General features: G+C 35.8%; 1 protein-coding gene across 1 annotated transcript in view; it reads right to left on the reverse strand.

Annotated features, from left to right (window-relative positions):
- Nucleotides 1-13820, reverse strand: part of npr2 (natriuretic peptide receptor 2) — a 110133-nt gene that overhangs the window by 73780 nt on the left and 22533 nt on the right. The window contains exon 6 of the mRNA XM_006627015.3: nt 3475-3610. Coding sequence (XP_006627078.2) covers nt 3475-3610 — 136 coding nt within the window. The remainder of the gene's footprint in view (nt 1-3474; nt 3611-13820) is intronic.

The raw sequence follows: 13820 nt of genomic DNA on the forward strand, positions 1-13820 counted from the left end.
TAACATAGATATTCCTCTGGTATTATCTCAGTATCTTGTCCCAGTGACCCATTACTCCCCCCAATATTATAAGATTGTTGCAGTGGTGCTGACTTGTTCAAATGCCACTCATTTATTTAAGATGTTAATTGAAGCCCTGTGGATACAGTGCATAACCAGCTGGTGAAGTCATACACCAGGAAAAGAATGATAAGGTGTGGACCCACTGATTGGATCCAGTTTGCTTTTGGATACCATGAAACTTATTGTTGAGGTGGAGACATACAAAGAGCTGTGCAAATCCAGCCATCTTTCATACATAAAAGTAAAAAATATATATGATCTGGAATACTATTTAATCTGCCATCAGTGCACAGCATGAATATTGTAATAAGCTACATGAAATTATTGAATGGAATTAAAATATAACACAGTAATGGCTATAGGATGAGCTTGTTTATTTTCAACAACAGACACTGGAAAATAATTAAATTCAGAGGTGAAAGCATTGCAGAGTACCAGATGCATGAAAAATGACCCTTCAATTTTAGCTTTAAAGTGGGATAGTTACCTGATGCTACTTTAAAGTCAACCCGATGTACAGTATAAAGTGCACCTTAAATTTCTTAAAAATCATGGAGCTTTCCTGTTGCAGTTCCTACAGAAATTAAGCCAATAAAATTGTATAATTCCTCTTTTTCCCCTGGACTTTAGAGTCTTACCTTGCGAAAGTCTCAAGTTTAAACCACAAACACAACTTAGACTCTGCTACTGTACATGTACAGTATCTTTGGAAATTGCTCCTCCAGTTTTACCTTTTGTCCCTCTGACCACCACTCATAGTTGTATTTTAAAAGAGAAAGATTGTTTTACTGTTTACCAGGAACATTATGTAAGCAATTGGACTGACCATATTATAACTTACTCCACTCCATAGCTGCTCATTCTATAATGAGGGTAGCTCCGTATATGTTTCAAGGAATTTTAATTCTCTTTTAGTCGTTTAAACAAACCATAATTGGCAGGATTGGGGTTTACTCTCCCTTCAAACTTGCATTTAAAACTTAATTAAGGGATTCTTTATGAGTATAAAAATAAACATTTTAATTAATTTAATTTTAATTTACTCCATGATCAGTCTTTTGAAAGCTAATTTCTAAAATAATTCTTTGCAGTATCTTTGTACTTGTACTTTCACGTGCTGTTAGAACAAGAGGGAGCAAAGCCACATTAACAACAATAAAATATGTTTTCTTAACTCCCATGAGGGAAACTTAAGGCTCATTATTAAATAAAGTAATACATGAGAATTAAAACTACTGTAATAGCCTGCTAAACATTAGAATTTAGTGTTGTAAGTAAGCTGCGTATTTGCTGCAATAAAAATGAAATTGTTTACTTTCACCAAAAATCTGAAACACATACTGTACAACATACTGTAAATGCACCAAAGTAGACCAAACCAAGTGATATAGCCTTATTTTTATACACTTATACATATATCTTTATATCTTATTTATATTTTGGGGTCAGAAAGAATCATCATTGATGAGTGCATTTATACACAATAACTTCTAAATCAACTCCAATCAACCTCACAAAATTACCGAAATTTCCAGGTACTGTATGTGCCGTGCCATGTTCTGTAATTAAGAGCACAGCAACAAAACTTCTGGTGACGTTGTGCAGACTTTTTATATTCTAAACAAGCACACTTATGAATACATATTTTTTAATCCAACAGAAATATTGCTTTAGATTTCAAAATGGTTTTGCCAACAAATACTACTTTTTAACTTTGCATGCAGATCATGTTGGAACATTTCTACGGTGAAGCACAGAAATTTCCAGGTATGAGTAGTGCTATATTGCTTTTATTGTCTGCAGTTCAGAATGAGGCAATAAAACTTCCAGTGAACTGGCCCTATTACATTGTAAAGAAGCATGCCTGAGAATGCATCTCTTTTATTACAACTATGTAATTTTCATTGGTTGATTTGTATGAGCAAAAATGTAAGAAATAGCATTTGGTCAGAGAACAAGTTTTGGTTGATTATCTGAAAAGAAAAAAAAATCACATTATGAACTGTCCAGTTTCGCAACAATTGTAAACTCCAAACCTGAGAACATTTCAAACCACATGTACTATCCCAAATTTACATTTTTTTTAAACCAATCTATTATTGTTGCAATAAAGCATATGATTTAGATCAAGCAAATTTTGCTATTGTAGTAATTTATATACAGTATGTGATGTTATCAAACCTACACATACATAAAAGGCAACATGTTTTTTGGATACTTTATCTAGACTGCCAATTTGAATGAGTGCAAATTAATTGAATTCAACATATCGACTTGATGTCAACAAATACTACTTACTTGTTAACTCCTACTTGTTAATTGCATGCAGATAACATTGGAACATTTCCAACTTTGTGTCTTGACACCAGGTTAATTAATTTGCACATTGCTTATAAATGAGAAGTGATGGCTAAGTTCTGATCGAAAGTTGTTGTACATGATAGTGTCACATCTTGTGACCAGTTCTTTTTCTACCGTTGCAGACACAAACTACTCATTTGGCAGCAAACAGCAGCAGCGCACCACCTTATAAGGCCTATATAAGTTTTCTTTCATACATACAATGTTCACTTATTGATATGAATCCAACTGAACATGTGTGGGACAGATTGCGTTGTCATATTCAACAACAATATCTTCAACCACAGACCATGACAAAAGTTTTCGTAAGTTGATCATCTTCACTGAACTGTTGTCCTACACACACTTGAGAGACATCTGTGAGTTAATACTTTGTTGACTTTAGGCATGTATTGGGCTATATGATCACCACAGGTACTTAGGCAACAGTGATTCAAAATCCTCAATTATCACAATTTCTGTTACCTTGCAGATAATTTATACACATGTAAACTGGTTGTTTCCTCTGCCTGTTGCATTGAAAAACGATTTCAAGCAAAATATGTTACATATGGACCTTCAGGAAACATTTCACCTCCAAAATTGTATTGCTTTTCAGTATGTTATCATTAAATTAAAGCGTACCAATTTATTTTTAGAATTACACTTTATATGTGGCTAATAAATAAACACGGCTACCCAAACCAATACATAAACTCATACACAGGTCTGCAATATCAAACCTTACACACATTTATGCACCATGCAAACTCTACCATATAAAAATGGTGCATACTCTTTTTATGGTTTTTAAAATCATAAAAACATTTATTTCTCATTAACTTAATATGTGAATGCTAATAAACTTCTTAAAGAGGAAATTTTGCAAACTAAATTAATTTTAATTGGACTTTACTTTGTTTCCTGGGTTAAAATAGCTTGCAAGCCAAAACTGTGTGAGTGCAGTCGTACTGGTTGAACATCAGAAAATTAAGGTTTACAAATTAAGACTGTGAACATTAAAAAAAACAAATCCCCTGTTTTGATATGCAATATCTGACTGTTTCCTACCTTCATTAGTGCAATAGTCCTCCATATTGAACACACATGGAGGATTATCCAAAGGGGGACTTCCCTTAGGCCAGTGAATTTTCTCAGTTGAAGACCAGATAATTTCTTTGGTTGTACCATTATAATGAGCCACCACCTGCATGAGAATAAATTGTGAAATGTATTATAGCTGAACTTGAACAAAGCCATTCAGTGTGAATCAAAAACTAAGTAATGGTTATAAGTGTGTTTATGCATTTGTATTTTCATTTTAAAACATGTATTTGCAGAAATCGATAAAAATAAATTAAAAATGAAACTTTATTTTTTCATTATCTCACAACAAGTCAGAATTATTATAGATACTTCAAAATTCAGTTGTCCAACTCTAATTACTTTACACTTTTCTAATTAAAAGGAATTAAAATACAATACTTTTATACTTTGATGTCCAATATGATATACTCTTCAGATAAATAACTGAAGATAAAATAGCTCTATGACAATGTGATATCAAATACCACATTTTTCACAAAAATGTCAAAGTTTTATTATTATTCCTTTAAACTTTCAGATACATAAGCAATCTAAAATTGTATATAAACACAACAATATATTGGTACTACCAAGAATTGTATAGCAATATAGCAATATAAATTTTGTTCTGTATCAAAATGTCTTAATAAAACTGTTTTTATCACAAAAAGCACTTCACAAGAGAAATTACACCTTTATATGCACTCTACTAAATTCCAATTATCTTAATATGTAAAGCAGCTTTTGGGTAAATACAAGTGCTTTATTAGCCTTTAGAATCAGAAGTCATTTGTACAAATGGTAAATGTAAATAATGATTTAGCCCAGTTCAAGACATTACAAGAAAGGGACAGTAAAAATATTTTATATAATTAAGGAGATGTATGAATACAGGCATGCACAAAGAAAAGGTTTATCCAGACGACTTTGTAAACACTGCAGAGGAACATTTGTATGTTGTGATATTAAAAACAAAGGCCTACAGCTGGTGCAAGGTACTGTATGCCATGCAATTCAGACATGAGTAAATTCCTGTGGTGTCAAATTATTCAGAAGAGCACCTGTCTGAGGCCAAGGCAGACTTTTATTACACAGCACTTCAATGAAAGTCAAATCCAGTGTTCTCCAAAAACTGTCCACTATGTAACAGCAATTATACTGCATTGAGCTTGTTTGAACTATCAAAAACTGCTGTGTCATGTTTCATGCTTAACTCCATCAAGCACCTTGTGAATGCTATGGACACACATTTTTGCAATGTGTCTACTCAAGCAAGCAATATGCAATAATGCAAACATAGAAAACAAGACTGAAGGAAAATTATCACATACACCATTGTCTCTGGCAGTGGAAATTTAAATTAAATTCCAGAAGCCTTTTTTGTACAGCCTTTTTTGGCTGTACAACGCCAACGGGTGTGGTCCACCATGTGCCATAATAGTGAATACAACCAGTGAACAAGAAATCATTGATTGGTGTTTTATCACAATTAAATAACAAAATTACATAGTTCAAACCACTCGAAGAAGACTCCACAGACGAAACATTGTTTCCTTTCTTCTCTTTTCAGCAAGGAATAAACCTTTACTTGCTCCTTTCCATAACAACATGACACTGCTTAAAACTGAGAAAAAAGCTGTGTCTTTATTAATACTTAATTTTAGATTTAGTCTCTATATCTTTACAGTTTATCCAAAAAAAAGTGACATTAGATAAGTATTGTTATTAGAAAACAAGTATGGTGTCACATGGAATTATTGCTAAGGAATTCACATTAAGGTTACTGTAGAGTTAAATATCAACTGACTTGAAAAGCTAAATAAATTCCCCAGTTTGTGCTAGGACTGTAATGTGAAATGTATATGATATCTACATTCATTGTGCTTGTTGCTTACTTCTGTCCTTTTTACATGTGTTAAAAAGATTGTTAAAATATTTAATGACAGCTGTGATGCAACTTCAAACATATTAGGAAAGCGCTGAGTATTAACCCTCAAAAATATCTATTTAAAATATGACATGTCAAAGCATGTTGCTGGTGTGAGTTATAATCAGATGTATTGAAATCAAGAAGACTGGAGCACCTTGTTTAACTAAATGAGTCATACTGCTTACATAATGTGCTTTGACCAATGTTCCTATTATTCTTAAATTACAGTCTCCCATTGTTTATTTTTTAGCTACATAAAAAACCTGCACAAGGAGAGCTCAGGTATCTTTTCAGGCAAGTTCTTATTCAGTCCACAGGCAAATGTATGACTTACTGTTATTTGGATGAATGTTTCAACTTTGAGTTAGCTTTCTTTGAAAAAAAGCATTCTATGTACTAAAGCCTGTGAGAAGTGAAAGACTGTGGTTCAGCGAAGATAAAGAGTGAAAGCGTATAAGTACGTCTGCGTGACAGTTTAAATAAAAAGTGTGCCCTCAGAGACTTCTGGATGACTAAATGCCTTAGAGGTGAACAATTAATCAAAATGAAATGAACAGCAAATATTTTTTTTTTTATTTTGTTACTTTGAATTTGTTATTTTTAACATTTAATGACTATGGCCATGAGGGGAGCACAGTGGAACAGGGGTTAGAATTGCTGACTCACAGCAACAAAAAGCTCTGCTTTCAATTCCTCTGATGCTATCTGCATAGAGCTTTGTATGTTTTCTCTGTATTCACATAGGATTTGTCCAAGTGCTCCAGTTTTCTCCCATAGGCCCAGAAGACCTGCTGATAGGTTAATTGGCTCCTGGGAAAATTGGCCATGCTTTGAGCAGGTGCGTGACTGTGTTTGTGTTTCTGTGTGCCCTATGATGGAGTGATCTCCAGCTTGGGGTGTATCCTGCCTTGCGGCCCTAGCTTGCTAGGAAGGGCTCTGGCCCCCCTGCAACCCCATATTGGATACAGTGGTTAGAAAATGGATGAATGAAATATGGCCATCTCATTGTCTAATGTCTTCGAGGACATTAGATGATTTTAAAAGCTTTCTCATAATAACATAACCAGATGTCTATCTCTATTTGGTAGGTAAGTAGTGCTAACAGTAGTGTAGAAATTAAAATAAAATTACATATTTTGTGGGAAAATATACAAATGTTGTATTTGCTATAAAAGCAGTATGCACGAGGTAAGCAGTTTTCTGAACAGACCCAATACTAGAAAATGTCTTAATATTCATAATATGATAAACAAATCTCCTTAAAATGTTTTTTTTGCTGTTCTTCCTTTAAGAAATACATTAAACACTGACATTTGCAATTGTTTCTTAACTTCTGTTCCTAATACAAAACTTTAAAAGAACACAGCAAAGATACTGTTTTTTAGAACTCTTAGCATGAATGTAGGAGAAATACATTTTAAAAGATTTCAGTTTATTGTAAAATAAATCATGTACTCATCTGAAATAATGTAATTTGAAATATTTCTTTTAAACCCCTAATTATGATTTACTGCTATTACACATTTTAGATTATTTTATTTTCAATGAGATGTTTATTGTGATATGTACTGTATACATACTTTGAAATTCTTATTTGTGCTGATCTCTCAGAACATACACAGTATAGCCGACACTACATTACAACATAATGATAATGCAACCAGAATAATAAACGTAGTACTGAAAGAAAAACCAACAGCATTGTAGACCATGCAGAAAGTGCATAGTGCAGACATGCATTAAGTCAGAGGCATTGCAGTTAGCTATTAAGGATTCATACTGTAGTAGGATAGAAGCTGTTCTTCAGTCTAGTGGTCCATACTTTAATAGTGTGGTGCCACTTGCCAGAGCGCAGGGGGGAGAACAGTTTGTGGCTGGGATGGTTGGGATCCTAAATGATGGATTGAGCTCTATTGCGACAGCGGATGGTGTGAATCTTACCAATTGATGGTAAATCACATCCTATAATCCGTCTGTGCCACAACCCTTCGTATTGCGTCTTTGTCATGCCCAGTAGTATTGCTGTACCACGCAGTGATACCACTAATGAGGACACTAACTATGGTGGTATGGTAAATGTTATTGAGAAGCTGCTTCCTCATACTGCATTTCTTTAAGCACTGCAGAAATTGTCACAATCGCAAACCCCTCCTCTTAAGGGCGCTCCAGCCCTTCCTCGTTTGTCTCATTCCCCGCACCTGTTCCTTGTTCCTACCCCGTTTCAGTTCACGTTTAAAAGCCAGGCGCTCACTTCACTCAAGGCTCTGCATCTGGTTTCCTAATTGTGCGAGCCCAGGACCTGGTTGTACCTGGCTCCGTTATGTTTTTAAGTTTCTAAGCCTGTTCCTGGTCCTGTACCCCTCGCCGGTTCCGACCCGGTTCCTGTTTTTAATCCTGCATTTTGGATGGATCACCTGGCCATGGACTTTTGCCCGTTTCTTGGATTCGCCTATGGATTTATTCTTCGGATTGTTTGCATCGGCCACACCTCCCCAGATCACCAGCACTTTATGGACACACCCCCTCTTTATTCCCGTCTCCTGGATGACTTTTCCCTTGTGTTTTCTCACTTTAACCCGGATTGTGTCGTCCGCATAGGGTCCGGAAAGAACTGTACTTGACAGAAATGGACAGTATCTGCAGACTGTCTACAGTGTTGTGAGACCAAACCAAGTTGGTGGAGATCTGCAGCCTGGGAAACCTGAAGCAGCTGACAGTTTGCACTGCTGTGCCATCAATGCTGATTGGGGTGTGTCTCCCTCTGGGTTTCCTAAAGTCCACAATGAAGTCTTTTGTCTTGTTGACGTTCAGGGCCAGATTGTTGTCAAGGCACCATCTTGTAAGATGCACCACCTCACTCCTGTATGTGGACTCATAATTGTTGCAGATCGGCCTGATAATTGCAGTGTCATCTGCAAACTTAATAATGTAGTTGCTTCTGTAAGTGTACAGTCGTAGATGATCAAGGAGTACAGTCTAGGAATGAGACAGCAGCCTTGGGGAGCTCCAGTGTTTATGATCAGGAGATATTTTAATAGAGGAGTGTAGAGGAGTGCGGTGGCTCTGTGGCTAAGGATCTGCACCTGTGGCTGGAAGTTTGCCAGTTCATATCCCACGACCGGCAGAGGAATCCTATGTTGGGTCTCTGAGCAAGGCCCTTAACCCCAACTGCTCCAGGGGCTCTGTATACGTGGCTGACCCTGCGCTCTGACCCCAAGCTTCTCTCCCTGTCTGTGTCTCATGGAGAGCAAGTTGTAGTATGTGAAAAAGACAAATTCCTAATACAAGAAATTGTATATGGCTAATGAAGTGATCTTACAACTGACCGAGACAGAGAGGTTAAAAATGGCTGTATATATAGGAGATAGCTGCACAGGTTTTAAAGACAGCAGGGGAGACACCATCTGGGACAGCTGCTTTACGGGTTTTCACTCTCCTAAAGAATCTACACACCTCATGTTAAGAAAACTGTAATACAAAGTGCCCTGATTCACAGGGAGCCTTGATAGTGGGCTTGGTGTTCTGAGCCTCAAAGCAGGAGGGAGTAAAAGATGTTCTGTTAGAGATGCATCAGCAGTGGAAATACAGCTGGCGTTGCCTTTATAGTTCATAATAGCCTCCAAGCCTTGCCACGTGCGCCTTGAGTTGTCTCAAATCTGTTTTTCTAATTTGTCCTTGTGTTCCTGTTTGGCCAGTTCTTTGCAACCATGGTTTTGGCAAGATGGTTTTACGTCGGATGCCCTTCCTGACACAACCCTTTTAGTCGCCTCTTACGACGGGCAGGGATACCCAGGAGGTATTCTGATCCCCCTCCCGAGGGATAATGAAATGAAATGAAATGAAAATGAATGCAGAAAAATCTGAAATAATGGTAATGGAGAGAAGAGGAGATACTATGACCAATGTTGAGGAGACAAATGGAGGAAAACTGAAACAAGTTGATGACTTTAAATACCTTGGATCAAAACTGGTAAAGGGAGGAGAAACACTGGAGGCAGTAAAACAAAGAGTGAAAGCTGGATGGAACAAGTGGAGAGAAATAACTGGAATAATCTGTGACAGGAAAATTCCCAGAAAGTTAAAGTGCAAAATGTACAAGACTGTGATTAGACCTGTACTACTATATGGAGCTGAATGCTTGGCAGTTGGAAAGAGGGAAGAGAACTTGATGAGAAGAACTGAAATGAGGATGTTGAGATGGATTCTGCAGATTTCAATGAAGGATAAGATCAGAAATGAAGAAATCCGTAGACGATGTAGGGTGGTGGATGTGGTTGAGAAGATGCGAGAGGCGAGGTTACGGTGGTATGGACATATCATGAGGAGGGACGTTGAGGAAGTAACAAAGAGGGTAATGGAATTTGAGGTGGAAGGTAACAGAGGAAGAGGCAGGCCTCGAAAGAGATGGATAGATTGTGTGAGAAAAGATATGGAGGTATGTGAAGTGAGTGAGGAAGATGTGCTCGACAGAGACAAATGGAGAAGAGCAACCAAAGCAGCTGACCCCAGGACAGTCTGGGACTAAGGCTGTGAAAAAGAAGAAGAAGTTCCTGTTTGGCCAGTTTAGTAGTTTTCTTCAGATCGATTTTTTTTATACAGTTCTGTCACCGGATTGGAAGGCAGCATACCTGTTTGTCAACAGGAAGAAGGAGCTCAAAGGCATGGTTAGACTTCCCAAATGTACAGTAGATATGAAATAGAGCGGTATGCTCTTTTAATGCTCCACTACGTTATTGCCTCTAGTGGGCACAGAGACGTATTGAAAATACTTAGGTAGTACTTTTTTTAGGCTGCAGTGGTTAAACGTCCCCCGCCTCGATAGAGACAGCTTCCGAATGAGTGTTTTCATATTTGCTGATGATGCTGCACAACTCACTGAGTGCTGCTTCTGCCTTGGCAGGCGGATTAATGTATACAGCAGTCAGACTAACAGCCATAAATTCTCTCAGTAGTTGAAAAGGGCGACCTTTAATATTAAGGTATTCCAGAGTACATGAGCAAGCTCTGTAGCGAGTTTCTACATCAGTGCACCAAAGATTATTAATTATGAAACACACTTCCTTTCTCTTTGCAGGTAGAATCAGCTGTGCGGTCCATTCTATAAAGTGTAAATCCAGTGGGTTGAACAGCAGTATGGATAACATTGGATTTCAGCTAGGTTTCAGTGAAACAGAAGATGCAGCAGTCTCTCAAATCGTGCTGAGTATTGATGCGAAAGTGAAGTTCATCGATCTGACTGTCCAGTGATTGCACATTTGCAGACAGGATGCTAGGGAGTGGGAGCAGGCAGGCACGCTGCCGGAGCCGCACTAACATGCTACTTCTCTTTCCCCACTTCCTTTTGCGTTTGTGTCCGTGTTTGCTCTGTGCTTGAGAAAGAAAGCTGTGTACTTTTGATTTCACTAAAATCCAAAGCTTTAAATTTCATATCCAGGAGTGTTTGTCGGTCATAGGTGTTGGTTGCACTCATATTTTTTGCACAAAAAACAAAACATGAAAATAAACAACATAAACGAGAGATACACACGCAAGATGTCGCCATGTAATGGCGCCACCTTGAATTGTCAATTGTGAATACACTGTGAATAAAAATAAAAATAAAAAAGAATGTTTTTTTTTAATTATACTCATCATTTTGAAATATTTAAATACATATTTTCTTATCTTTAATTTTCTTTTACGATATTAAGACAACATTAACCATTACAGTGAATTAATGAACTGACGGTCATGAAAGCAGTGTCAGACATACAGGTTTTATATCGGTATAAGATCTATATATAACATTACATGTATTTACTGTACATGTGAAATGAAGAGGTTTTGGTGTTTGGAGCTAAAATATGTTCAAACTATAAGTAGAAAATAACAGATTTCCATTAAACTGAGTTTGTAGTACACAAATTGCAACATTCTTGTTTTTCAACAGATATGGACAGCAATATTTACTGAATATTGAGACTTGCTGAAAGCATGAAAAATATCCTTCTCAGGGGCTGCCACAAAAAACAAAACTTGCATCATTGTAATTTATGGAAATAACCATTTCAATAACATGTTCCAGTATAATCATAATGAATGAATTTAGTAGGAATGTAAACAAAGCAGTGAATGCAAGTTGCATCCATTCCAATTGCCTGTTTACATGTCTTCATCTGTATGTTATTCTTTCTTAACTTAGAATTTAAGACGTTCTCAAAAATAAATTTTGGATTGCCACAAGAAAATTTAAATAATTTATTTTAAATCTTACTAAGCGAGTGGGTTATTTTTTCTCAAGATGCCTTTCAAGAATTTCCCCTCTACTACATGGTTATAAACAGGTACTGGTACTAGCAAGTCTGTCTTCTATTAGTTTTAATTAAAATTTTCCTGTACTGCCCAATGATTATATGCAAAACCTTAAAAAGGTGCAGGGTTATAATTAAATTGGTTGAATTAGGTAAACATACTTTAACATAAATTAGTTAAGAGAATGACTATTTTGGAATATCTGCAATCAATAAATCAGAAATGACACGAAAACATTAAATTTGATCTACAGTACATTTAGCACATTTCAAGTTTAGAGAGATTTTCATACTGTACAACTCTAAATAATTTGCTGCAGTACGATTTGTACTGTTTGTGATAAACCACTGAGTAAATGCATGCCACTTGTAACATTGGATTTAACCCCCTAGTTGAAAAGCATGTCAATAAATAGTTGTGTCAAGAAAAACTGATAATGCTTAATAATAATCTGCCATTCCTCTTTAAACAGTGGAAATTCATTCCTTTCACTTTGACGTATCTTTTAGTAATCTGAAAGCCTTTATAGCTGACAGTCCATGTTTGTCAGTCCAAAGTTCTAGCTCCATTTTTAGTTCTATTCTTTTTTTTTCAGCAACGGCAGTAAGAAAATTGAGATTTTATGGGCGGATATTGCTGATGGAATGTATAGATGGCATTTGTGGATATAAATAAAAAATGTCTAGAAGTTAATTAGGACATTAAGCATCAGGAAAGGAATTTGACTCTGGAAATGAGCACCGCACTTTGGTAAGGAGAAGGAATTTGCAAGAACTGATTTCAATCCTTTTGGATCTTTTTGTGTTTTATTTCTTATCACTTCAATACATTTTTATTTCAAGCAACCTTTGTTTGCCCATTTGAAAATGACCAGTCCGAATTCTTACAAAACCTGAAAAAGCCTATGTAAAAACAATCATAAAAACATAATGAAAAGTATAAATTAGTTATTTTTCAGTCCTACTACAGATGTGCTGCTGATAAACAGCTTGTTGAGTGCCAGTACAAAAGTAACACAAGTTTAGTACTTGCTTAAATAATTGAAACTTCCAAACAGGCTAGGGCCAAATGGCACCCTCTCATTATGAAACTTTTAAAGTACAGGCATTATAAGTATCTCTGTAATTCTTTGTTATGCATCAAAAGTCAGCAACGTAGGTGGTTTGTGGATTATTTTGTTCCAGAAATGAAAGTACATTGTGAAGACCAAAACCTAATTTAAAAAATAATCTAATTTACAATGCTATTACACTTGACTTAGATTAGGAATTGTTATGCCCCAATATTAAAGGTGAGTTCTTACCACCACACAATACATCACTGATCTAACTCGTGGATTGAGGTTATCCCAGATGTACTGTACATACTGGGGACAACCTGTATATACTGTATTAGTTCTAAATTAGCAGCAAATGAAATCAGTACCTTCCCAACCTTTATACAGAGATTCTTCATCATTTTTTCTGGGCTACTAGGCCACTCATAAATTACAGGTTAGGCCTACAATAAAGTGTTACCCAAAAACATTTAATTTGGTAGAATGTATATGTAGTGTAGATTTTATTGTTTTTATTACCATATATAAATAAGCAACTACAGGTAATTTAAAATATAAATATTTTTTGGGAAGTCATTCCTATACGTTTCCTTGCAGAGGGAAGTTAGGTATGTGTTAAATCACATTTTTAATTTTAAAAACTTAATTGGAAAATTGACAAACACATTTAAGATACAAGAGTTTTAAGTACGACCATTGGGAGTTTTCCTCCTGTGTTTTTGGTTAACATTTTGGTTTAATTATATGTGGCATCAGACTTCAACAATGTTTTTGGTTTTCAAACTGCACATTATTCAATTTATGTAATAATGTAGTCTAAGTGCCATGTTCTCCAACATATGGTTTATATTATGTCACTATTGCTCTAGGGATAATGCTTTTTAATTTAATCATTATTTGTGTTTATTTCTTTTTTTTCATATAATTAAAGTTTTTGTTCTTGAAATCTTATAAATGAGCCAAAATGATAGATTAGTCAGTATTCCAAATAGTACAGAAAATCTAAAAAATTCTTGCAATAAAAGTATTGAATGCATATGTTACGAAAAAGTA

The sequence above is a fragment of the Lepisosteus oculatus genome, chromosome 3 (assembly GCF_040954835.1).
Source record: "Lepisosteus oculatus isolate fLepOcu1 chromosome 3, fLepOcu1.hap2, whole genome shotgun sequence".
Taxonomy (NCBI): Eukaryota; Metazoa; Chordata; class Actinopteri; order Semionotiformes; family Lepisosteidae; genus Lepisosteus; species Lepisosteus oculatus.